Here is a 25780-nt window from a genome sequence, read left to right as displayed (position 1 = left end):
AGCATGAACGGGGGAGGGTCAGAGAGAGAGGGAGACACAGAATCGGAAGCAGGCTCCAGGCTCTGAGCCATCAGCCCAGAGCCCGACGCGGGGCTCGAACTCGCGGACCGCGAGATCGTGACCTGAGCTGAAGTCGGACGCTCAACCGACTGAGCCACCCAGGCGCCCCTAAGGTGACCTAATTTAAATAATCTTGTATTTGCTAACAGGTGCACAGTCATTACGTTTGATCTTTGTAAGAGCTTCCCTCATAGTTTATGTAACTGTTCCTCTCTGTAGTCCCTTTAGTATATTTAGAGTTTTTCAGCATTTTTTTAAAACAATTTTTTAATGTTTACTCATTTTTTAGAGAGATTGAGAACAGAGGAGGGACAGAGAGAAATGGGGACAGAGGATCTGAAAAGAGGGCTCTGCGCTGACTGCAACAAACCCGACGCAGGGCTCGAACTCACAAACTGTGAGATCACGATCTGAGCCGAAGCCAGATGCTCAACTGACCGAGCCACCCAGGCGCCCCTAGAGTTTTTCAGCATTTTAAATGATGATACTATAAATATCTTTCGCGTAGAATTTTTTTTCTCTTTAATGACTACTTTGGATTAAATTTCCAAGAGTAGAATCTCAGAGTCAACATTTTTTATGTGTATTTGTACATCTTGTCAGATGGTCTCTGGTTTATGCTGCTCCTGGCGATGTGTAAGGGTGCACCTGCTCTGTGCCAGCCTGGGTGCCTCGTGCCCTGCTATTTCTCTGCACTCACTCCCACAACTAAGGACACTGTGTTACAGACTCTTCCGTTCAACAGTTTGGTCAGCGGCTTGAAGATATAGGTGAAGGTCCAGATTTACAGATAACTCAGGCACATGGAGAATAGCGAGTGTGTGGGAGACCGGATTGCATCCAAAAAGCAGAAATGGCAAAATCTGGGGCGCCTGGGTGGCTCAAGTCAGTTAAGCGTTCGACCCTTGACCCTTGATTTTGGCTCAGGTCATGATCTCACAGTTGTGAAATCGAGCCCCTCGTCCAACCAACTCTGTGCTGAGAATGGAGCCTGCTTGGGATTCTCTCCCTCCCCCTCCTTCTGCCCTCGCTTACACCTCTCTCTCTCAAAAAAAAAAAAAAAAAAGATAAAACCAATTCTCTTTTTAAAAAATGGCAGAGGGGCGCCTGGGTGGCTCAGTCGGTTGGGCGTCCGACTTCGGCTCAGGTCGTGATCTCACGGTTTGTGAGTTAGAGCCCGGAGTCGGGCTCTGTGCTGACAGCTCGGAGCCTGGAGCCTGCTTTGGATTCTGTGTCTCCCTCTCTCTGCCCTTCCCCTGTCTGTCTGTCTCTCTCTCTCAAAAATGAATAAACATGAAACAAATTTTTTTTTCGAATGGGCGGAACCTAACAAAAATGAGAACGACAGGGAATGGTTATAAGGTCCTGTGCTTGGATATAAAAATCCATCTATACAAGTTGAAGATGGGGAGGCATGGTGTGACCTCAGGACCCCAGACAGAGGCAGACTGGGGAGCGCTAACAGCAACAGTGTGCCAAAAACAAGACCAGAAATGCTAGCGGGGGCACTTACTGCGTGCGGGACCCCGTGTTGATGTCTCACACAGATGTAATCCCTTTGATCTCCACAGCAACCAGGGAGACACTTAGCAAAATTGTGATGAAAAGGCATCCTGTGGCGCAGAGAGGTTAAGTAATTCGGGCAAGGCACAGAGCCAGGCGGTAGGAGAGCGGAGAGGAGAGCCTGGGTCTGGCGGCCCCAGGGGCCGGGATCACGCTGGGTAGAAGCCCTGGGTGTGGGTGGTCCAGGCCCCTGCCCCCGGGGGGTGCTGTGCCAGGGGCCGTCGGGAAAGGACACTGACTGGGTCAGGAGACATTCGCACACAAGCCGGGAGATGGGCTGAAGGAGCCGAGAAGAGTAGGCTCCGTGCTCCGCGTGGTCACAGAGCGGCCCTGCCGCTGCCTGCTGTGGCCTGGAGCAGCTCTCTAACCTCAGTTCCAGATTCTTCAACAGCAAAACGGGGGTTCCAATTTTACTGTTAAACACGGGCTCCTGAGGACTTAGCAGGCAGCCGAGTGCCCGACACGTCGTAACCATTTATTAAATGTTTGGTTTATTCTTTTCTTCAAATACTTGAAGATCTGTTAACACGAGCGAGGGAGGGATCAGCCTGTCTGTGGCCCAGATAAAGTTCCATAGGAAGAGATGGGACTATTGGTAAACAATCCTACAACAGTGTGATGGGTGAGGCAGCCGCAAAGGGAAACCAGCCTGGGGGCACCTGGGTGGCTCAGTCCTTTAAGCGTCCGACTTTGGCTCAGGTCATGATCTCACAGTTCATGGGTTCGAGCCCCGCATAGGGCTCTGTGCTGACAGCTCGGAGCCTGGAGCCTGCTTCGGATTCTGTGTCTCCCTCTCTCTCCGCCCCTTCCCCGCTCGCACTCTGTCTCTGTCTCTCTCAAAAATAAACATTAAAAAAGAAAAAGAAAGAAAGAAAAGAAAGAAACCAGCCTGTCTCCAGAGGCAAGCTGTCATGTTGTAGAAGGAAGGATTCTTCCAGGAAAAGCATTTGAACAGGTCCTCAAGGTCACATGGGTCAGAGCATGGCGTGTCTGGGCTGGTGAGCTGAATCTCAGCAAGGGAGATCCCGGGGGTGAAGTCGGTCCATCCAGGGAGAACTCAGTCCCCACCCCCACACACACACAGTTACTCAAAGCCAGCTAACCCTTTCCTTTCATTTGTTGCTGTTACAGTTTGTTTCATTAGAATTTTAGAAGCAAATTCCTATTGTTTGTTAGATCGCAGTAGTTTTCCGGAAAGGCGGACAACCTACAAGATATGTTTCCTCTTCAGTTTCTCAAAAACCTTTTTTTAGGGAGATAGTCAGAATACACAAAATAGAGAGGATAGTAAAATGAATCCAAATAAACCCCTGTGTGCCCACCATTTGACCTCAACAATTTACTAAACTTATGGCCAGGCTCGTTTCACCCGTCACCCCCTTCCTGCCCTTTCCTTCCTCTCGAAGATTATTTTGGAACTGGTCCCAGAGAGCCCATCATTCCATCTGGGACTATTTTAGCGGATGATGCTAAGATACGCGGACTCTCTGTAAACTGTTTCAGTTTGCTAGGACTACCATAACAAATACCATAGTCTGGGTGGCCTCAACTACAGACATTTATTTTCTCATCGTTCTGGAGGCCGGGAGTCCAAGTTCAAGGAGTGGGCAGGCTTGGTTTCTTCTGAGCTCATGCGTTCTTCTCCTTGTCTTGTGCATTTATGTCCGTGTCTCCCCCTGTCGGTGTCCTAATCTCCTCTTCTTATAAAGACACCGGTCAGGTTGGATTAGGGCCCCTCCCAATGACCCCGTTTTAACTTAATTACTTCTTTAAAGGCCCTTCCTCCAAGTACAGTCACATCCTAAGGCAGTGGGGGCTAGGACTTCAACACGGTTCGGCTCATAAAATAACGTATCATACCACCATCCCCCCTAAAACACCCACATTCCTCATTAGCACCTCACTTTCCCCAACTGGCTTCTTCCTTTGTTTTTCTTCCCCTTTAGTTGCTTGATTCAGGAGCCAAATCCGTCCCTGTACATTGCAGTTGGATGATAGATTTCTTAAACCTTTTACTTATTTTCTTTAAATATTACTGCCCCTCGTTCTCTCTTTCCTTTCTCTACTTTTCAGTGGAAGAGGTCAAAGAAAGCAGAGAGGCGTCTTAAGCCTCTTTTAAATCTCCTTCCCTTCGCTTGTCATAGGCCCCCCACCATGTCGGCATCAGGCGGGTGGGAGGACTGGATGTGACGCCAAGGGGGCTCCGGATCCCAGGACAAGCTACAAAGCGTATGCTGACACCAGGCACTGGGGGGAGGGCTGCTGATGGGGGGGTCTGGCCATGCTCTCTCCGGATGGCCCTTCTCGGGTCTTCCCTCGGCTTCTTCTTATCATTCGGGTCTCGACATTTAGTCTCTTCTTGGAGAGCCCTTGTGGCCTGCCCTCGCCTCCTCATCCCGTCCCTCTCAGCGTCCCTGCCATGGGGGCCAGCAGTCTCTGTGCTCCATGGTGTGATTCCCCAAGCCCAGAATCCTGCTTGGCACCTGGAAAGTGCCCTAGAACGAGGACCCAGGTGAGGGACATGAAGTGACAGTTTGTAGGGCGAGAGTGGCAAACCACGTCTCAAACAGATGTGCCTGGTGGCTACGTGAGCCTTCCCTTGTGCGGGCTGCGCCGCTCTTGAGCAGATGGCGGGCCATCAAGCCACTGTGAATACTGATCTTGACCAGAGGAAAATCTAAAGAGGGTGTTAGGAGGAAGTTTTACCTCCTCAGCTCACCGCCCACCCCCCGCCCCCGCCCCCTCAGGTGTCTCTGAGAAAACGGTACCAGACCTTTCCCCACGTGACAGACTAAATCCGTTCCAGACCATGTAACAGAGTCCCTTGCCATTGGACATCTGAGCTGATGGGACTAGAAATTGTTAAGTACAGATCTCTCCCGAACACAAGAATTTCCTAAATGGATACTGAGGCGTTCTCGTGACTTAGAATCCTTCACGCTGCCTTTGAAGGTTGAAGCCATTGAAGACAATCCTGAGTGACAGCAGTGCCCATTTATGTCACACTGATGAGTGCTGGGGCGCGCCGAGCACGTGTTCTGACCGTCGCTGACGTCTGGAGGGAGGTGCTAGTGTCCTCCACAGGTTCGAGGTCACACGGCTAGTAAGTGACGGAACCAGCCTTCGGATCGTGTGGCTCTCAACCCCGGCTCAGCACTGCCTCTGTGGTCGTGCCTATCCTGTGTAGGATACGGTTCATCAGGGCCGCACAGGAGCAGGGAGACAGCTGCGTGTTTAAAAATTGCCCCGCTGCGGTGGCCGTGCTCATTACAGTTTGTGTTAATCGCTGTCATTTACAGGGCAGCTGCTGTGTGCCGGGTACTGTCCTAAGCCCTTGATGGGATGTATTAAATCAGCCGTCCCCCTTTTACAGAGGAGGAACCCAGCAAGGTTTCGTGACTTGCTCCAGATCACTGAGCTGCTCAGTGGGTGGTCCGGGTTTTCAACCCAGACCGTCTAGTCCGGAAGCTTATGCTTCTGAACAATGAGCCACATCGCCTGCCTGAGGGACAGACCGCCTCCTGCCGGTACGCTGGGGAGTGAGGAAAGGATTCCCGCTCACATACACTTTCGGTGGAAGGCAAAAGCACATCCAGGGGCTTCTCAGAGCCACAGCAAAGGGCCTGGAAGGTTTGGGCCCCCCTCTTTCGTTCATCCAGCATCTAGAGGCTTCCGAGGGGCCAGTGTCCCTGAGAACACAGGTGGTGGGCACAGCACCGGCCCTCGCGGAGCTCACAGGGTGGTGAGGAACTGCTCGCCATGAGGCGGGAAGAGCACAGGGCCACGGTCTGTCCGAGCAGTGAACGTGGAAGGACAGGGACCAGATGTGGCTTTTCAATTTTCCTGTGAGTTGTGACATCAGTCTCCCGCATCTAGCATATCGCTCAGGAAATGCCTGTGTAAGGACAGAGCCTGTGTTTCAGAGCCCAGCAGGTGGGGGTTTGAACGCCTGGTTCACAAAGGTTGTCGAGAAAGTTGGCATCAGTATAAAAGCGTGTAGCAAATACCAGTAAGTGGCAATGACTGTTGTCTGTATGTTTTTCGTGAACCGACCTAGAGAAGAAAAGGCGGAAGTCTTAAATGAGCTCGCCTCTGCCTCAGCTTCGTGCCCTTGACCGCATGTCAGCTTTTGCATGTGAGACCAGTGTGAGAAGCTATGCTCGTCGAGCAGAAGATTCTTTCTGTCTCGAGCCTGGTGCAAGTTCTGACTCCGCGTACAGAAACAGCCCGGCCCCGGTGGTGATCTCAAAGGATGCCGTTCTGCCTTTCTAACTGTACAACCTTCGGAGCTGGTGCCTTACCCGGTGTGGTGGCCCTGCGGTGGGGCCACCGCCTCCAGCTCAGCTCTTCTGGGTGCTGTGCACAGCCAGCTCTTGGAGTCACTGTAGGCAAAGTGTTTTTATTGTAGCTCCTGCTCTTCTCGCTCTATTTCAGCCTTTTAAAAGTTATTTTCATTCCTTTTCTTTTATTTATTTAGAGAGGGAAAGTACGGCATGGGGGGGAGGGGCAGAGCAAGAAGGAGAGAGAGAATCCCAAGCAGGCTCTGCTCTGTTGGCACACGGAGACCAAGGTGGAGCTTGATCTCATGAACCGCCATATCATGACCTGAGCCGAAATCAAGAGTCGGACCTTTAACTGAGCCACCCAGGAGCCCGAAATTATTTTCATTCTTAAAAAAGAAATTCCTCACCACCTGTTGCAGTCTAGTTCATACGTTTTTTAAGCTAGAAGATATTAAATTTCTTTTGTGATGAATTAAATGAATTGACATTAGCTGATCTGACCATAAATAAAATGTGAAACTGTCAGGATGACAAGTGGGACCCACAAGAGTGCAATTTATCAGTCTTTTAAATTTCTTTTTTTTTTAATTTTTTTTCAACGTTTTTTATTTATTTTTGGGACAGAGAGAGACAGAGCATGAACGGGGGAGGGGCAGAGAGAGAGGGAGACACAGAATCGGAAACAGGCTCCAGGCTCTGAGCCATCAGCCCAGAGCCTGACGCGGGGCTCGAACTCACGGACCGCGAGATCGTGACCTGGCTGAAGTCGGACGCTTAACCGACTGCGCCACCCAGGCGCCCTCAGTCTTTTAAATTTCTCACTGAGCCGGATACTTCGCGGGATCAGACCCAGGACACAGCCCTGGCATGTGGGTGAGATCAATAAATAACACTTGAAAATGCAAGAAGATATAGAAGTCTTAAAGATTTTTTTGAAGTGTATTTATTCTAAAGAGCCTAATCTTTAATTGAAACACTATAGCCGTGAACACGTTGGCTTACTCTTTATCGACTGTATTGATTTCCTAACCCAGACACTGTTTGGAATATAAGTATTTTTGTCGGTGATGATGCAGGAGACCTGTAAAAGAAGGAAGCGTTTTGCTGCATCTTTCTGTGTTTGGCTAAATGCCTTATCCCAATCGTCCAGGATTCATGGTCAGAGCAAAGGACAACTGGATCAAGTCCACCAGCCAAGGAATGAACTAAAAACCATAATTATCCAGTGTGGTTCTTGTGACCTCTGTTTCCCAGATTGCTCTTGAAGTTGAGCCAAGTGACAAAGGGACCATGACTTTGATCTTGATTATAAGAGAGAAATTTTAGGATTTTTAAAGTCACTTCTGCATCAGGGGAAAGGAATAAAAACAACCTGACTTTGGCCCCTGTGAGGTGACTGCATCCTTAGGATCAGGAACCTCCCGAGAACTTGTACCCATCCCTGACCAAACACAGAGCTGGCATTGTGGCACTGCAGATGGTCTCAAATGATTTAAATTGCCTTCCCTATGAGTTTAAACATGGAAGCAAGCCCTTCCCTTACTTCTAAACCCTTGAATTTCTGGCATCAGACATCAAGCGGAGAAGAGGTGTCTTCTGTTGCTTGGAGAAGGTGTTGTATAATGTCCTACTGAGTTTAATTAATACTGGGATTTCTTGGGTTGTTGTTGTTGTTGTTTTGTTGTTTGTTTTTTTTTAAACTATCTTTTGGAACCACAAGGTAAGGCCAGGAAACTTTGCCTTGCTTAGAAGGCAGCATTTCAACCTTAGAAGGCAGGGGAGGTCCTGTACCTAGGGTGACCATATGATTTAGCATCCCAACTTTTGAGAGTACAAGAAGACCTTACTTACGACTATGTCAGAACAAAAGACCAACTCCGGGACTCTCCCAGGCAAACTAGGATCTACGGCCACCCTGCTGTAGCATGCTGTAGAGCTCACCCAGGCTCCAAGCCATCTTGTTGTAAGGAGGTGCAGACAGTGATTTTTGTTTTGTTTTGTTTTGTTTGAGAGAGAGAGAGAGAGAGAGAGAGAAAATCTCAAACAGGCTCCATGCTCAGCACACCGCCCAATGTGGGGCTTGATCCCATGACCCTGGCATCATGATCAGAGCCTAAATCAAGAGTCAGGTGCTCAACTGACTGAGCCACCCAGGTGCCCAGACAGTGATTTGTAAGGAACTTCCATTGTGTTTTTACTGCTCAATCTGTCTGAAGACCTTTGATTAGATCATGAGTGCAGATGTTTCCATAAGCTTCTCCTATGTACCATTTTGATTGATGGGGACTCAGTTTTGGATCATATTCATGATTCCAGATGGACCACCACAAGTTGTGTGGCCTCTGCAACCGTTGAGTGTTACCATGGCAGAAGGACACGGAAAGGTGGGAGGGAGGAGGAGGTGGGTGGAGGGAGAACGTGACAGAGAAGGTGGTGCATTTGCAGAGGCTCAAACATCTTGGAAAACCATCTGGCGAGATCATGTGCTGGGAGTCATCGTGCGTGGCAATGGTGCTGAGGGCCCAGAGTTCGGGAACGTGATGGGGGTAGAAAATACCCAGAGCAGAATTGTGGAGAAGCAGTGATGGGCTCTGTGCTTCTAGGATCAGATCTGGATACTTCGCTTTCAGACAGAAAGTGAAGACAGACAGACAGAAAAGATAGTTTTAGATACCACATGCCTGCGGAAATAGAGCTAAAAGCGCTCACTCGTGAAAATCTTTCAGGGAGAAGGACAAGGCCAGCTCCCATGCTACGCAGAGAGGGCTCTCACTCTAATTCTGCAGATGTTTTCCTCCCGAGTGAGTCCACTTTGCAGTGGCTTTCACAACACTGAGAAATGACAGGGGCCGCTGGCCCCAAACGGCCACCAGGAGTCACGTTGTTAGCCTGACCAGATCGTTCTCTTGGATTACACTTAGCGGGGAAGATATTTAGGTACTTCTTGCCCGTCCCCGCCACGGTCACGCTGGCCAGTAGTGTGTGCTCGAGTGCCACACGATTCAAACCTCCTCCTTACGGTGCTGTCATTTGTGGCACACCCACCACGTTCTGGGCCCAGGCCTGGCGTGGAGAATATACAGATGACAATGACTCAGAGTCTCCATCCACCAGGAGCCCTGAGTCTCTGCATCCCTGTCTCTGAGCCAGCTTAGTCACACTGGTGCCACTTGGGAAATGGCTCCCGTGAAAGTAGCTGCCGGGTGGCCTCGGCTTTGTCCTTTTCCAGGGGCGTGAGGCTGAAGAAAAGTCGTTCTTGTTCTCGGCAGGTTGCCTTTCCCAGATGGCTTGTGGTACTCCTCTTTCTAAGGCCAGGTTAGTGGCTCGTGTTTCGTCCTGTCTTTTAAAAGCTCAACAAGATTAGATACCTAAATCTTGTTACCAGTGCTAATCCCACAAGGATTAAATACATAGAACCCCATTAAAATCCTCCTGGGATGAAAAAACAGATCCTGTAGCTCTTAGAACAGTCCGGGGAGCGGCTCCCAGTCCCTGAGGATGTTTGGGAACGGTCGTCAGGTGGAAATCCCAGGAGGACCCGGCGCCTCCCAGAAGGCAGAGCCTGGAGCTGGGCCGACACCGTGCCCTTGCCTGGGAGAGAAGGCAGCTTTTCACACAACATCCAAACAGCTTGTCCAGCATTAGGCAGGGCTGGCCCTTCATCCACATCAGATGTATTTGGATTTAATTAAATTGAGGCTCCCGAGGTGTCTCCACTATTAGCTGTAATTGCTTCTCGGTAGTGTAACAGATCTGAGTTTTGTAACCGCCGCAGTGACATCTGAACATCTGTTCTAGGTCTCAGGTAATTAGTCTCAACCTGAGTAAAGATAGACAGGCCTAGGGGGCACCTGGCTGGCTCACTCAGCAGAGCATGTGACCCTAGATCTCGGGGTCGTGAGTTAGAGCCCCACCTTGGGTGCAGGATTACATAAATAAATAAAACTTTAAAAAATTAAAATCTTTGGGGCACCTGAGTGGCTCAGTCGGTTAAGGGTCCGACTTCGGCTCAGGTCACCATCTCGAGACATTGCATTTTGAACAGTTCTGCAATGCCGCTGCTGCTGGCCCAGGACAACACTTTGAGAACCACTGGGCTATCGCTAGCGCTTAAATCTCACAGTGATTTAACCTCGATGCTGCTTTTCTGGTTCACTCTTTATAAGAAAGATTACCAGAAAGCACTTGATATGTGCTTTAAAGACTGGCGTTTGCCAGACCTAGAGGAGGTGCCTGGCTGTGTAGAGCAGAGACTCCCCCCCTGTAGAAACCTGACTTTGAGGAAATATGCAGAAAGCTGCTACCAGGCCGACAGCCCTGCTTCCAGAAGCTTCCAAAAGGCAGAGCAATGCCTCCACACGTGAAAGTTGCTTCCTGCAAGTGGAAGGGAAAGGAAAGTCTGAAAAGGAATGGCCCAGAGACAGAGCGAGAGTATGCTTCAAAATCTGCTTTTTCAGGGGCGCCTGGGTGGCTCAGTCAGTTAAGCGTCCGACTTCGGCTCAGGTCATGATCTCACAGTTCGTGAGTTCGAGCCCCACGTCGGGCTCTGTGCTGACAGCTCAGAGCCTGGAGCCTGCTTCACATTCTGTGTCTCCCTCTCTCTCTGCCCCTTCCCTGTTCATGCTGTGTCTCTGTCTCAAAACTAAATAAATATTAAAAAAAAAAAAATTTTTTTTAATCTGCTTTTTCATACTTGTCTGAGCCACGGAGGTCCTTGTCCCTTGTATCAGTGGTTCTCAGCCCCGGCTGCACTTGGGAAGCACCTACAGATCTTGTGCGAGACCTCCCATGCCCGGGTCCCACCCCCAGATACTCTGATTTAATTAGTCTGGGGAGGACCCAAGCATTGGTGTTGTTTTACAAGATCCCTGGGTGATTCTAATGTGCCATCAGATCGATGCCATCACATCGAAGCTTTGGAGAAAATCTAGAAACCTAGATTGGCCTTTTCAAGTCTTAAGTTACAATTACTTGTTTAAAGTAATTTTTAAAAAAAAATTTTTTTTAATGTTTATTCATTTTTGAGAGACACAGAGACAGCGTGTGAATGGGGGAAGGGCAGAGAGAGAGGGAGACACAGAATCCGAAGCAGGCTCCAGGCTCCGAGCTGTCAGCACAGAGCCTGACGCAGGGCTCGAACTCACGAACGGTGAGATCATGACGTGAGCCGAAGCCGGACGCTCAACCGACTGAGCCACCCAGGCGCCCCTTGTTTAAAATAATTTAAACAATGGCTGAAATGGTTTGGGCAATGTTTACATGGGTGTAAGCATGTACAAATTCATTGTGCACTTTCCTGAGTATTATGTTATGCCTCATTAAATAAAAATAACAAAGAATAGGGCAGGGGCTCCTGGCTGACTCAGTCAGTGGAGCGTCTGACTCTTGATCTTGGGATCATGAGTGTGAGCCCCATGTTGGGTGCAGAGATTACTTAAAAAAAAAATTAGGGTGGCTTTCTGTGTATTGTTAAACAGTGGTTTCCAAGACATATATATTGTTTAAAAAAAGAAACAGTACACAAGGTTACTAAATAATCTGTATGTTACCACTGATATTTTTAAAGAGAATATTAGAAGTTACCTGTGACCACATCTCTAACGTTATTTAAATTTTGTTCCAGGTGCATGTTTTACCTATTCCGAAAAAATTTTAATGCAGGTTCCTGGGCCTGGCCCTCATTTTACTGTGTCAGCTTCTCTGGGGGCGAAGCCCATGGATGCCCATTCCTAACCGCCTCTCTCTCCAGGCGATTCTATACACATCGTAGTTTGAGAACCCCTGCACGGGCTGTGCTGGACTGGCTTGGGCCGCATCCCTCTGTGAGAAGCTGTGAGAGGCACTTGGCCCACGGCCTGCTGGTTAGGGAAGAAGCTGTTCAGCCCTCATTAGGGGTGTCAAAACCTCTGAGCTGGTGCCAAGGTCAACCGCTCGTGTTTCCATTATAAATTTTTTTTTTTAAGTTTACTTATTCTGAGACAGAACACAAGCCAGCAGGGGAGGGGCAGAGAGAGAGAGAGAGAGAGGGAGAGAGAGAGTCCCAAGCAGGCTCCACACTGTCAGCACAGAGCCCAGTGTGGGGCTCGAAGTCACGAACTGTCAGATCATGACCTGAGCCGAAACCAAGAGTCAGATGCTTAAGTGACAGAGCCCCCCAGGCGCCCCGTGTTTCCGTGATAAATCCACGGTCTCCTCACGCCATGTGTCGTGTGCACGCGTCTTGCCAACATCCCTCTTTCCCTATTAGGTTTCATTTTAAGTCGGCTCCCTGAAGAGCCTGGGGCTGGATCTTAGAAGGATGTGACAAACCCCTTCACCCACGTAGGGCACTACCCTCCTCCTCTTAGCAAAGCTGCTGAGGCAGAGCACGGCTTCGCAGGCTTCCCCGTGGAGCCAGCTGAGACCATCCCTCCTGGGCAAACAAGGCCGCCTCCGTGCAGAGGTCTCCTCTGTGTCCTTCTGAATGCGTCCGTCTCCCTCGGCACTCTGTCCTTACGTCACCAAAAACATTTTATCCTTATTCTATAGAGCATCCTGGCCGTCCCGCTGGACTGAATTGGTCTTTCCGTCCTTCCCCCACGCTGACAAGAAGATCCTGTAATAACATACACTTGGTACTTTTCTTAACACCATGAGTCATTGTACACATGGGTATAGAGTCGTGTTTTGGAGCCTGAGAAGCTAATCCCAAAGGGTTTTGCTCTTGCTTTCGTGTATGTCTGTGTGCGAACAAATGTGCTCACGCACGCCCTGAATACCTGTTTTGTTTATGTATTTATTATTATTTATTTCTACTTTTGAGAGAGAGAGTACGAGTAGTGGAGGGGCAGAGGGAGAGGGAGAGAGAATCTTAAGCAGGTTCCATGCTGAGCACGGACCCCGACGCAGGGCTTGGTCCCTTGACCCTGGGATCAAGACCTGAGCTGAAATCAAGAGTTGGATGCCCAACCGACTGAGCCACCTAGGTGCCCCATGAATATCTGTTTTGATTTCCATGTGCATCTAGAAGGTTTTTCCACAACCCACCTTCAAAGAGCATTGCACATCTGTTTGATACATCTGTCTATACCTCTCCTCATGGGCCCTACTAAGACCGCGTCTCCTCCCTATTGAGGAGCACCTGGAAACTTCTCTCCAGGTAGCCCAAGAGAATTGTCTGTCTGTATATCTGTCTCTCTCTCTCTCTCTCTCTCTCTCTCTCTCTCTCTCTCTGAACACACACACACACACACACCCCTCTCTCTCTGTTACTATCTTAGCACCCATTTAGTAACCCTCCAGCTCACGTTTTTTCCAGTCTTTGTTGCGCCTACAGTGATGGAGTGGCCTTCCCTCTCTGCCCACAGGCTGCACCTGGGAATTTGGAGCCATGGTAAACTACATCAAGAAGACCTATCCCCAGACCCAGCTGGTCGTCGTGGGCTTCAGCCTGGGCGGTAACATCGTGTGTAAATACCTGGGGGAGACTCAGGCCAACCAAGAGAAGGTCCTGTGCTGTGTCAGCGTGTGCCAGGGGTACAGCGCGCTGAGGTGAGTGGCCTCCCCGCCTGCTCCTGCCTCTCTCCCCCGTCGGGGTCTTTGGTTTGCGCTCCGCTCATTGAGGTGCCCCAGTCAGTGCTCCAGCGCTGGTCAGGGAAGACCAGAGGGACTGTGGAAGTGTCTGGGCCTTGGAGGCACCTTGGTTTGCTTCCACATCATACATGGGAGTTGTCTTACCAGACTCCTTAAGCCCGATCCGCAGCTGTACTCGGCGATCAGATCTGTAACTGAATAGGCCGCGGTTTCCCTGTGGAGTCTCTGCGAGGTGATTTTATCTGTTCGTGCTGCAGGAGTTTTGTAAGAACTGTGGGTTTACCAAAGAACACGAGACGGGTAACCCAGAATCTGGGAGCGGGGTCTTATGACCCCAGATCCGTCCTGCCTACAGAAGAGTTGAGTCTCAAAAGACATGGGGAAGGATCTGTAGAAACCGTGGAATCTGTGCCCTCACCTTCAAATACTAGTCTCCGTTCGGCATCCCAGACATCACCACAAGGGAGACGACCTGCTAGATAAAGGTTTATCTTACCCCTTAGTCTCCTGCCCACAGAGCCCCGCAGGATGAGCCCTAGGAGCACATTATCATCTGCTCTGACTCCCCCTCAAGATCAGTGCTGCCCCAGATCTCCTGAGGACCAGCACACACGCACGCTCATTCATTCACGCACATTTCTCCAGACGCTTCAAATGCATTCACATTTTTCCCGTGCTCACTCTTCATGATAATGGCTTTTGTATAACGCATGGGTATGACCAATTATTAAAGATCTCTTGAGGAAATCAAATATTGCACAAGAAAGTAAAAAAAGTCTCCGTCATTGATCCGACCTAATACCAAACAGTCCTTATAGTTAACAAATGATTCCTTCCTTTTGGCCTCCCGTTATCTCTCAAAATGCTGCTTAAACCTGTTTCAGCATTTGCTGATGGATAGAGGCGGTCTGTTGTTTCCAAAGATACATATTACCTGGAATTTGAAGCCGTCACAGCCAAAGGGCAAATGCAAGCCTAGAATTCAGCCTCTGCCTGTGAGGCGTAAAGCTGGCCAAAAGGAGGATTTAAATGGGCCTGAAGGAAGACTTGAAAAACATCCCTGACGGAACCGTTCCTGAGTTCTAGGGCCGAGGCCTGGGTTCTAGTTTTCCTCGCCTGCACAGTGGGGAGACAATACTAATAAATTGTACCTACCTCGTAGTGCCGCTGTGAGGGTCAGAGGAGTGCACACGTATGCAGGGCAGGGACGTAGAGAGTCCGCCAGTGACCAATAATGACCATCGTTCATGGTGGGACAAGAAGGTAACACTAGTGGGTCACAAAGACCAGTCTGGTGAACTGGTGACAGTTTCACTGCATTAAGAACCCCTCGGTGTTGTATGGAAACCAATTTGACAATAAATTTCACATATTGAAAAAAAAAAAGAAAAAAGTAACTTTGCCATGAATAGATATGTTTATTTAATATAATAAAGCCAATTAATAGAAAAAAAAAAAAAAAGAACCCCTCGGGGGACCATCTTAGAAATATATCCAGTTTCTTGGGTCCCAGCCCTGGAGATTTGGGCTCTAGAATCTGGGGCATGAGGCCAGGAATCTGCATTTGGACACATTCCACGAGTGACTTCTGATATTTAGCCACATTTAGCAGCCACTGGGCCTGGGACCTCAGCGGCCCCTCCAGCTCTAGTATCATGGGCCGAAGTGATGATGCTAGATACCCCTCATCCTCCTGCCGGGAATCCTCCCGTTCACTGCCCTCTGTGCTCCGGAGAGCCAGCTGAAAGGACACGTCCCTTGATCTTGGCTAGAAATATCCAGTTCCCAATTCATAGCTGTTATGTAACCGGAGTTAAAACCAAGTCGCTGAGAGAGTAAGGTCCCTACCACAGGATTCAAGGGAACGGGTCCTGACACGAGGACCCTGCCTGCTCTCGCCTGACAAATGGTCTGGTTTTCAGCAAGCCTTCTATCACCTGTAAGATTGGAATCACCAGAGTCCCTTCCTAAACCCAGTGCTCTGAGCACGGACTTTGTGTCCCGAGAGCACAGCATTTGATAAGTGGGAGGATGTAGGACAAGTTTGTTTTCTTTTTTTTTCTTTTTTTTTTTTCCACCGAGACACAAGATCTTAAACGACTGCACCTTCTTTTCCTTTTGCTGCAGCAGCGCCATCTGCTGTTGGCAAGAGCATATGATCCGTGCGGTTGGTGAACTAAGGGGTTTGCCCTCACGCGAAGGGAGCTTAAAATCTGCTAAGTTTAGACTCTGTGAGGTGCCGTACATTTTGCAGACAGTCTACACCACCTTCCTTTGAGACCTCAGAGATCTTCACACTCATACTTACTCATTATCACATCAACCTCGTACAGTAAGGAGACAAAGAGGCAACTTCATCCTCGAGAGCACAGAGAACCCACACTAGGGCCACGATCCTGTGGCCCTACGTACACACTGGAAGTGGTGGCAGGTCAGGGGGACCCCATCGCCCTGTGTGTGCGGGCGCCGCCCTGGGCTCGGGTGCCCTCAACATTTTAATGAAATCTACTCCCCGAAGGACAGTGCCTTACTGAAAACCAGTGTCCCCTTTTTTTCCTGCCAAGGCTTGAGGGCGATGAGCCTTTGCGGCACTGGGACGATGGCAGCCATGCTTCCTTTACGCCGAGGTGGAGCAGGGAGGGCTCGTCTGCCTCTGCCGGGGCCCCACGGGAGTCCGTGCTGCCGGTAAATCTCTCCTAGTTGAGCCTAGAGAACCGCTTGCCAGTGACCCATCCCCTCCCGCTGGCTTCTCACCCCAGTAGCGCACCGGCCCCGTAGCCAGAGCCAACCCCAGGCCAGCAGCCGTGCCCGCTTGCCGTAGTTCGCAAAGCCTAGCTGCCGCCAGAGAAGCTCATCTAGGATGTGCCGAACCACCCGAGAGCAGGATACAAGAACCCGAAATGCCTGCCGTCTGGTAGACTTCGCGTAGTTCCCTCAGCGCAAGCAGCTGCCAGCCAGTCCCGGAAACGTGTGCGGTCAGACTGAGTGCAACTCTGGTTGAATTAATCATTTGAAACGTTCCTGCAAAGACTCTTGATTCTAAGTTCGTGCAGTGAGTGGCGATCGGCCAGGAGTGGCGGTACCAGAAGATTACCTGCAGGTTAATTCGTTCCTTGACTCGTTTGGTTCCTTCGGCCAAGACACCCTTCTAGGTAACAGGGACACAGCCGGGAACAAGGCGGAAAAATTTCCTGCCCTCATGGAGCTTAAAGAAAAGGGAAGGAAAGCCTTTTGGGGGGGCTGGTTTCCGATCAAATCGCGTCTTCATTCCTAAGGGAGCCCTCAACAATCTGGCATTGCAGAATCTGCCGGTAATAATATGATTCGAATCCAGGCGTGTCATTGCAGTTGGAGGATGAGAGACAGCCTGTGTCTGAGGACCTCACGGCAGTTCTCGACAGTAGAAGGATGTTTACAAAGCAGCAAACCAACTGATACGCGTCACTAATAGATTCCACACTAGGCATCTGGGTGCCCAGGAAGTCCCCAGTCAAGCGAGGAGGCCAGAGGGGAGGGCTCTTGGAAGGAGGTGAGGGTAGGCACAGGGTCCAGGGGGGGGGGGGGGTTGTCGGTCTCCGTGTCGGTCGGCTCCTGGCTGGGGGAGCATGTGAGCACCGCTGGGTCTCAGCACGGTGCTTTCCGCAAGCTTCCCTGCCGCAGAGAACACCAGACATCACTTTCCAGCCAAATGGCGTATATATTCTCTCGTTTGCTCTGCGTGGGCAAACCCCAGACTACGGCTGCGTCTCTGACAAAAGCAAGGGCTGTCATTCATAAAGTCCCTCTATAGACTTGTCCTTTCATCGGATCTGTGTTTATAGTGCAAGAACTGTATGCCGGTTTTAACGATCAGTAATTTTGCATCAGAGCCAAGCATGGGGGGAGAATCTGCTAAGTTTAGACAAAGCTCTGTGGGCAGAGCTCCAGCCTAGAAGAATGCTTGGCTTTTCCACCACTGGGGTGTGAAGCTGACCAGATGGCTTGCCCTTAGTGTCTTGGGGGTTTTTGTTTATTCTTTATTGCTAATTCTTTCCTCTCAGAAAAATGAGGGTGACAGACCCTTTCACGTAGTAATCCCGTTCCTATAAAAGGACATCCTCAGGGCAAATAGTCTGATGAGGCAGAGAGGGGACTGGCAGTCCCTACCCTTGTCCGAGCTCCGTGCCCCACCCTGCCCCAAAGCCCCGCTGGCTGGAATGAAGGATTCTGGGCCCACGTCCCAGTGCAGAGAGGGTTTTCTTTCGCTTGCACTCTCAGGCTGAACTAGCTAGAGGTGATGACCTCTCCGCAGGTCAGCCCCGTCCCCCGAACCAGCTGCCAGCCAAAAGCCCTCTTGCCTGGGTCTCTCCGGACCAGACGTTCCACCGTCCTTCCTCCCAGAGGCCACGCCATTCAAGGCTGTTTGGTTTTGCCCCCAGGACAGTACGACTGTCTTGCAGGGCCAAGCTAGAGATAACCGGCACCTGTCCAGCAGGAGGGATAGTCATAAAACATTATCCACAAATCACAGTGGAAAACAAGGGAGATTTTACATTTAAAAATCAAGAAAATGTGTAACATAAAAGAACGTGTATATTTAAAGTAGTGAGGATACATTGGGTTCTGTGCTGACAGTGTGGAGCCTGCTTGGGATTCTCTCTCTCCAACTCTCTCTCTGCCCCTCCCCCTCTCCCGCTCTCTCCCTCTCACTGTGTGTCTCAAAAATAAATAAACATGAAAAAGTAATGAGGAGCGCAACTATGTAAAAATAAGCAGAATGGTGGAAATGGGAAGTGCTAGTTTAACGGATATGAACTTCCAGATTCACAAGATGGAAAAATTCTGGAGATTTATGACACATCACTGTGAATATGCTTAACGCTACTGGACTGTGTACTTAAAAATGGTTAAGGAGGTAAATTTTATGGTATGTGTTTTTTTTACCACCACGATTAAATTTTTAAAAAGGAAAAAAAAAAAAAAAGATTGTAGATGGGCAAAACTTGGAAGAGAAACTCCCCTCCCCAGAGAAAAACAGTTTTCTTACACTGGGGTGATAACATGCCAGGAGATGCTTAACATGGTTTGATTTTAAAGTTTCTTTAGCACATTACGTTCAAGGTATGTTGTAATATTGCCTACGTCCACGTCTTCATTTGTAGCACGCCTGCCTTGTTGTCCCTTTTTGGAATGTTAGGGTCACGCATGCCCAGGTTCACAGAACCTGCGTCTCATTCTCATCCTCCCATGTTTTCTCGAAGACCACAGAAAAGATGTTTGGTTGCCCTCGCAGGGTCTCAGCGCTCTGAGATATAATTTACTTGAGCCGGGAGACTTGAGTTCCTTTGGGTGTTAGGTGCGTGCTTCCCCCAGCTCATTCTCTTCCGACTTCAGTTCCTTTTAATCAGTGCTTAGTCCACTCGTTTTGCAAACTCTGAGTTGGGAGGTTGAGCTTTCTCTGAGCAGAGCCCCCCAGCAGCGTGAAGTGCTTGGCTCTGCTCCTCCCTGCCCCGGTGGATTGCCCTGAACGTGACTGTGGATGCCTGCTTCCTTTGGATCCTCTTCTAAGTGATCTAAAAATCTGTCTTCTTCCACAACCTTTTATTTTTATTTTTTTAATATTTTTTTAATGTTTGCTTATTTTTGAGAGACAGAGAATAGAGAACATGAGGGAGGGAAGGACAGAGAGAAAGGGAGACACAGAATCCAAAGCAGCCTCCAGGCTCTGAGCTGCCAGCCCAGAGCCAGACGCGGGACTCAAATGCACAAACCACGAGATCATGACTTGAGCCGCCGTCGGATGCTTAACCGACTGAGCAGGCACACCACCCACAACACCTTTTAAAACTCTCATAACTGTTCCAATAGAAACCGCTCACCAGCAGGTGGCTGGGAAAGCAGTGCAGAAAATATCTTATTATTTAACATTACAGTGATCAGAAACAAAGGCATTTTAAAAGAACTTTGTTTTGATAAAAGGTAGATAGACGGATGGATAAAGTTCTTTCAAAATCCACACATGTCCCGTTGAAGCATGCTGCTTTGGGAGGTACTCTGCTTCTCATTTGCAGTCTCGATGACAGAATAGCTTTGTGACTCTCGGGAGGCATCAGCCACGGCAGAGTCATCCTGGTTCTTTCTGAAGTGGATGAAACCTGCCTTCCTGGAGGATTCAGAGCCTTCTCCTGACTGTTCATTATGACACATCTCTCTTGTGCCCTCGTTGGCCAGACTCTCCTGGTGGCTCAGCCCAGGGAGCCCATCCTGCTGTCCCCTCTCTCTCGTAGAGAACGTAGCCATCTAGAGACAAGCCAAGAACGTGGAGGTTTGGAGGCACCAGGGTGGCTCAGTCAGTTGAGCACCCAACTCTTGGTTTCGGCTCAGGTCATGGTCTCATGGTTCATAGGTTCAAGCCCCGTGTCAGGCTCTGCACTGACAGCACAGAACCTGCTTGAGATTCTCTCTCTCCCTCTCTCCCTCTTAAAAATAACAAATATTTTTAAAAGAAGAACACAGAGGTTCTGCTGTTTGGACAAGTAAAGGGGTTCATTCATTGTCTGGAGAGCCGAAGTCCCCTGTCTTTGGTGCCCAATTTGTGGCTTGCTTCAAACAACGTCTGCCAGATGCCACCCAAATGTTCTGTTCATATTTTTCCACCTTGGACCTTGGGCTCAACCCAGGAATGTGTTTTCTTGCGGAGAGCACTCTTCTGCTTCTCTGGCTGGAAGTTTCCCTCAGAGCCACCCAGGGGCCTCCACAGGGTTCCTTCCAGTCCTGGTCCCATGTCAGCAAGTCCTGCTGATGCCTGTGAAACCTTGCTTGCTCTCCTCTGAGTTTCGTTCACCCTGTGTGTGTGGCCCACCCGGGGGCCTGTCACTACCCAAGACCGCAACAGTCTGTCCTTCCCTGTCCTTCCCCATTTGCTGGCAGTCAGTCCGCCATGTTGTCAGGGTTTCAGCTGAGTGTTCTCTTCCCTCCTGATCCATTCGCCTTGGTTTCCAGGCAGACGTCTGTCCCGTCCTTAGGAGACACACGCCGCATCTTTCTCAGGAGCCTGCCGCCCCCCAGGTCTCCTCAGCCAGGGCCAGAATCCAGACCCCTTACCACCACCAGCTGGGCAGCTCTCCACTCACCACATCCACCATTAACAGGAGCAGCGAAACACCACTAAAGTCCTCTGTCGGGCCTGTGATAAAGCTGTCTAGCTACCTCAGCCATAGAGCAATCAGTATGAAATGGATTCTCTCATTCAAGCCCCTGATCTGTCAGATGAGGCTTGGTGAGGTGAAGTGGTTTTGCAGAGTCTGGTGACCTATGTGGTGGGGTCGGATGGGCGGTATTCAGGTCCCTGCTCCGACTCTCACCAGCCGGGTGGCCGGGACGTCTCATGAGACCTTCATGCCGCCGCCCGCCCCAAGGCCCTGGCCCATCTGCCACACCAGCCTGCTCCTGCCTCCTGCCTCCTCTCGCTGCAAAAACAGGGCAGCAGAATGGGAGTTCGGCCTCAGTGGGAACTGTGCTGTGCTCCACACGACCCACTGGTCTCTGCCGTCCCTGAGAAGGATTGTTGAGGCTCACGGTTACCCGGTTAAGACTAACTTCAACTTTTCTCTGTATCTCTTTGAACTTTGATCTCCTCAGCAGGGCAAATAACTTTCAGTAGCTCATAATCTAAAATAATTGTCTATCTTCTTTCTTTTTCTTCTTCCTCCTTCATTATGATGGAAAATTTTAGGCACACATAAAGTAAAAAGAGTAAGATATTGAATTCCCGGGTGCCCATCATCACCCACTTAAGCAGTGCCTAGCTCACAGCCACTCTGGTTCCTCCACAGCTCAGGCACACCCTGCTACCCCAGAAGCTGATTATTTTAAAGCAAATCCCAGGCATCATATCATTTCATCTGAAAATACTAGTTTGCACTGAGAGACTCTAAGAACTTTTTCTTATGTAACCACAGTACCATTATCATGCCAAGAAATGAATGATTCCCTAATATCCCATTTCTACTCAGCGTTCAGATTTCCCTGATTATCTCACAGAAGGTTTTTAATAGTTGGCTTGTTTGATCAGGATCCACGTAATGCCTATGCATGGCATTTGTTGATCTGTCTCGTAAGTTTCTTTTAGTCTATAGGTTCTCCTCTCGGATTTCCCTCCATATGCTGTTGTTGTTGGGATTGAAGAAATGAGGCCTTTTAAAAAATATATGGAATGAATGCATTTATAACACATTGCCCTTGATTATGTTTTATTCAACCAGTATAAAATTAAGTGTCAGTTCCTTAATTTTATACACAAAGGTGGTGAAAGACAGTCCCTGTGTATGCTGAGCAGTAAAGCAGAGATGCTAGGAATCCGCGTCAGCCAGCATTGATGGAGGGAAATGGTTCCAGCATCCTTATTCCCTGTCCTCCTCAAGCCCAGGGCCCCTGTGCGTCCCCCAGAGCCTCTCAGTGAGTGGTGCCTGTGATCTTCAGTCAAGAGAGCCTCCGCAGTGCTGTCGTTCAGGTCTTAACGTTTATGCTCAGCACCTCCCCACTTCCTGCCTTATGCATTCCCTCTAATACAAAGGACGTGCTAACCAAAGCAGTTACAAAGGCAGCAAAGGAAGAAACGGACAAAGGCAAGAGAAAGCTGGGATAATGAGACTGTCTGCTCTCTGAGGAGGGGGCAGCCTGGGTCCAAGGTCAGAGGAGGGGATGCCAGCGGAGGAAGCAGGTTCTGGCTCATGGATTGGGTGACTTCCCTCCTTCCTCCTCGCTCAGACCAAGAGGCAAGTGTCCAGATCCCTGGGGACCCCACCCACTGTGGGGTCCCACCCACAGTGATCTGGCCTATCCTTTCTGTGTCTGCGGCATTTGGGGAGCCCCCCGTGCGTTTATAGAATGGCCTTTTGACCTTTGAAGGCAGTGTTAGCTTTCCCACGGTTTATGTGAACTTCAGCCCACGTTTTATGAGCATGTCACACACCGTTAAAGCCACAAACCCTTTTGCTTTTAACCTCCCACTACCTCTTATTTTTTAACCATGGTATTATGGGAAATGTTTGCCGTTCCAAAATCGAAGGGTGGCAGCCTTGGGGGGAAATAACTTTTATAAACTCTTCTGGATTAAAAAAAAAAACAAAAAACCTATGAACCACCCCGTCCCCTCTTTGGCCATCTGGGATAGGAAACCGATGGACCCCGCGTAGGAATGGTGACATCTGGGTTCACCCGCAGAGTGGAAGCAGGCCTCGAGACCCAGACGTCTGCAAGGTGGGAGTTAGCATGGACCCGGTGATGTTTGGGTTCACACCCAGGGAAGAGAGCACTGAGCAGGGAGGGCCGAGCCAGGCGGTGGGAATTAGCACACTGGTGTTTGCTCACCTGTCGTGTGGCCAAGGAAATCTGCGCAGGTGCGCAGAGAAGGCCGCACTTTCCCTTGACCTGAGTGCGTGGTGGTCTCCTAATCTAGAGTGGGGATAATACTACCTGCCTTTTACTGCTGGGGCTCAGGCGGTGGCCCTCATGTCAGGTAGGCCTAGTCATGCTGCCGGTGCACAGTAGCTTGAGGGGGGAAAAGACTTCAGAACCAGCCGCAGCAGCCGCGCCCAGGGAGGGTGGGTCGCCCGTTGTCTTCTTCTGTTTCCTTGCCCCTTAAACATTCTAAGGCTAATCAATAGAAAGCCCACCCTTGTATGCTTTCCCTTTGCCTCTCAAACAGCGACCGAGAAGTTACGTTTTTCCCTGCACTGTGCCTCTCCACACCCCCACCCCCACCCCCACCCCCCACCCCCCCCCCACGTACTCCTTCACTAAGCCAGAAAAACCGTCTGGCCAGGTGGGAAGCCGAATGGACGTGTTCAAATGACAGTACTGGCAGGTCCTGAGAAAGGCCACTGTGCCGCAAGGGGGTGTCGGGACTGCCACCCACAAAGCCTGTGCCCCCAGAGAGCTTCCCCGCTGGGGCCTTGCATTCAGCCCTGCGGCTCCCCTACGGAGAGCTGGAGACCCCCCCCCCCCCCGCAAAGACCCGTGTTCTGGGGCGGGAGCCAGTGCCCTCCTCCTCCAGGGAGAGGTGCCGTGAGCACCTTCTCGGGGCCCCAGCGCGTGCCGCTAGCGGGTCCCTGCAAGGCCTCCCTGCAGCATATCCTCCAGCGCGTCTTCCAGGGCGCGGTCTCTCACTCCCCCCGTGGTTCTTTCAGGGCCCAGGAGACCTTCATGCAGTGGGACCAGTGCCGGCGCTTCTACAACTTCCTCATGGCGGACAACATGAAGAAGATCATCCTCTCGCACAGGTGCGTCGCCTTCCGTGCCCTCTCAGGAGACCGTTCCCCTCTGAGCTCATTCCGAGTCACGAAGGCCGGATCTCGCGGTTCTCCAGGAGGACGAGAGAGGCAGGGTTGCTGCAGATTCTCTGCCGACCGCCTTGTGCCTCGCTCGGAAGCAAACTGGTCCCGAGCTACCCAATTCGCCCACTCGCTTTCTGCTTTCACGATTCCCCACATACCCAAGACGAGGAACCATTCTACGCCATTCTTCCCCAAACTAGAGCAACCCCGAGGGGGCCTGTCATGGTCTGGGGACCTTTCTCCTTAGGCTGCTCTCGTGCACGCCTCTGCGTGTTCCCCATGCCGGTCTTGCCTCGCTCCTGCTCACAGTGCTTGGGTGGGGTTGCCCCTGACCGCGCTTGGAGCGGCGCCCGGCGTGCGGGACAGGTCAGTAGGTATTGGCAATGGCTTTATCGTCGTGATTGTTAATAGTCACACCGTCCCTCCCCCTTCCCCTGCAGCCGCCTTCCCTCTAGCCGGACTGGGCCACTTGGAGGTCCCACGCCCTCTGGCCTCTCCCACGCCACCGGGGCCTCGCCGAAAATGCCCTTCCTGTCACGTCTACCCATACTCGAGGTCCATCTCCGTGTTCCTCTGTGAAGCCAACTCCTTCACCCCCGACCTGTTTTTCTGTTGCTTCCCCGGTGTGAATCCTGTGTCTCGAACTAAACTGTAAAGCACTGGAGGGCCTGGGCTGGGTTTGATCCACCTCCCCCACCTCCAGAGCCTGGCACATCACGGGGATGCAAACGGAGCAATTTTAGAGGGGTTTTGATGCCATCCCAGGAAAGGCGATCTGACTGATCGCAGTGGTTAAAAGAAAATACGGTACTGGCCTGCCCTAGCCAGGCTCCCCAGATTGGGCAGGATCCACGTGGAGTCTGGGCGGGGCTGGTGCTCACAGGCCCCTCAGGCTGCCAAGCTGCTAGGCCCTTGTGACTGGTGCGTGGAGGTACAAAAGGAGGCTTCTGTCCCCTGGGCTGACCGGATGTAAACTGTTTTCACTCAGCTGGTGGTCTTTGGGGCTCAGCTATGAGTCAGGTGTGGCTCAGCTGAGGTTCACACGGGGCTGGGGATTTGCTGACGTTCCAGAAGGGGTGAAGCCAAGCCTCTGACACCAAGTGCAGGTCCTCTGTCTGCCTTCCACACTTCTAGAATGGGAGGGGACTCCTCCCAGGGAACGTTTGTTTGGCCACAGGGCCCAGTCTTGCCACTAATTAATCAGTCCAGAAGGTCCATCGTGTAATTCTTAACAAATTGAGGGAACCCTTTGAATGTGCTCTAGGTGTATTTACATTTTTTTTTTCAATTTCCTACAGAAAGCCAAACATTTGGAAATTTTAGGGGCACTTTAACCTGTGAGTGCTAGGGGTGCCTGGATGGCTCAGTCGGTTAAGCATCTGACTTGGACTCAGGTCATGATCTCACGGTTTGTGGAAGCCCTGCGTCGGGTTCTGTGCTGATGGCTCAGAGCCTGGAGCCTGCTTCGGATTCTGTGTCTCCCTCGCTATCTCTCCCCAACTCGTGCTCTGTCTCTGTCTTTCAAAAAAACAAACAAATGTTAATAATACTAAACAAATGTTAAAAAATAATAATAATAAATTGTGAATTCTAAACTGTAGGTATACAATCTTCCTCATAATCTTTTTGGGGGAAAGATGTTAAAGAAATGTGCTCCTCTTTGAGAGGGGTAGCGAGTAGACACCAGAACGTGGAGGGCCAGACCGCAGACTCGGCCCTCCTTCTGCTATGTGCCTGAGACCCTGCAGGGGATGAAGGTCTAGGTGTGTGTGTTTTGATCTCTACCTTTATTATCATCTTCTCAAGATGGATCTTGTTCTTAGTAGACATGACTATTCTTCGGAGTATACGTAAGCTTTTTAGCAAACACGTTGGAGAGCAGTTGATTTGCCCCAGCGCTAAATGGGTTTTCCAGTGTCTTCCTTGTTAAGTGACTGAAACAGCTCCTAAAGAGAAGGGGGTGGTGTCAACACCAGTGTAAAGGTG

The 25780-nt window shown here is 50.4% G+C and overlaps 1 protein-coding gene across 2 annotated transcripts in view; it reads left to right on the top strand.

Annotated features, from left to right (window-relative positions):
• Positions 1–25780, top strand: part of ABHD2 (abhydrolase domain containing 2, acylglycerol lipase) — a 107381-nt gene that overhangs the window by 66800 nt on the left and 14801 nt on the right. For both annotated transcript variants that reach the window (XM_027068036.2, XM_027068035.2), the window contains exons 6-7: positions 13253–13436; positions 23648–23740. In XM_027068036.2, the coding sequence (XP_026923837.1) occupies positions 13253–13436; positions 23648–23740 (277 nt within the window). The remainder of the gene's footprint in view (positions 1–13252; positions 13437–23647; positions 23741–25780) is intronic.

The sequence above is a fragment of the Acinonyx jubatus genome, chromosome B3 (assembly GCF_027475565.1).
Source record: "Acinonyx jubatus isolate Ajub_Pintada_27869175 chromosome B3, VMU_Ajub_asm_v1.0, whole genome shotgun sequence".
Lineage (NCBI taxonomy): Eukaryota > Metazoa > Chordata > Mammalia > Carnivora > Felidae > Acinonyx > Acinonyx jubatus.
The sequence above is the reverse complement of the archived record's forward strand: the minus strand, read 5'-3'. Positions and strand labels throughout refer to the sequence as shown.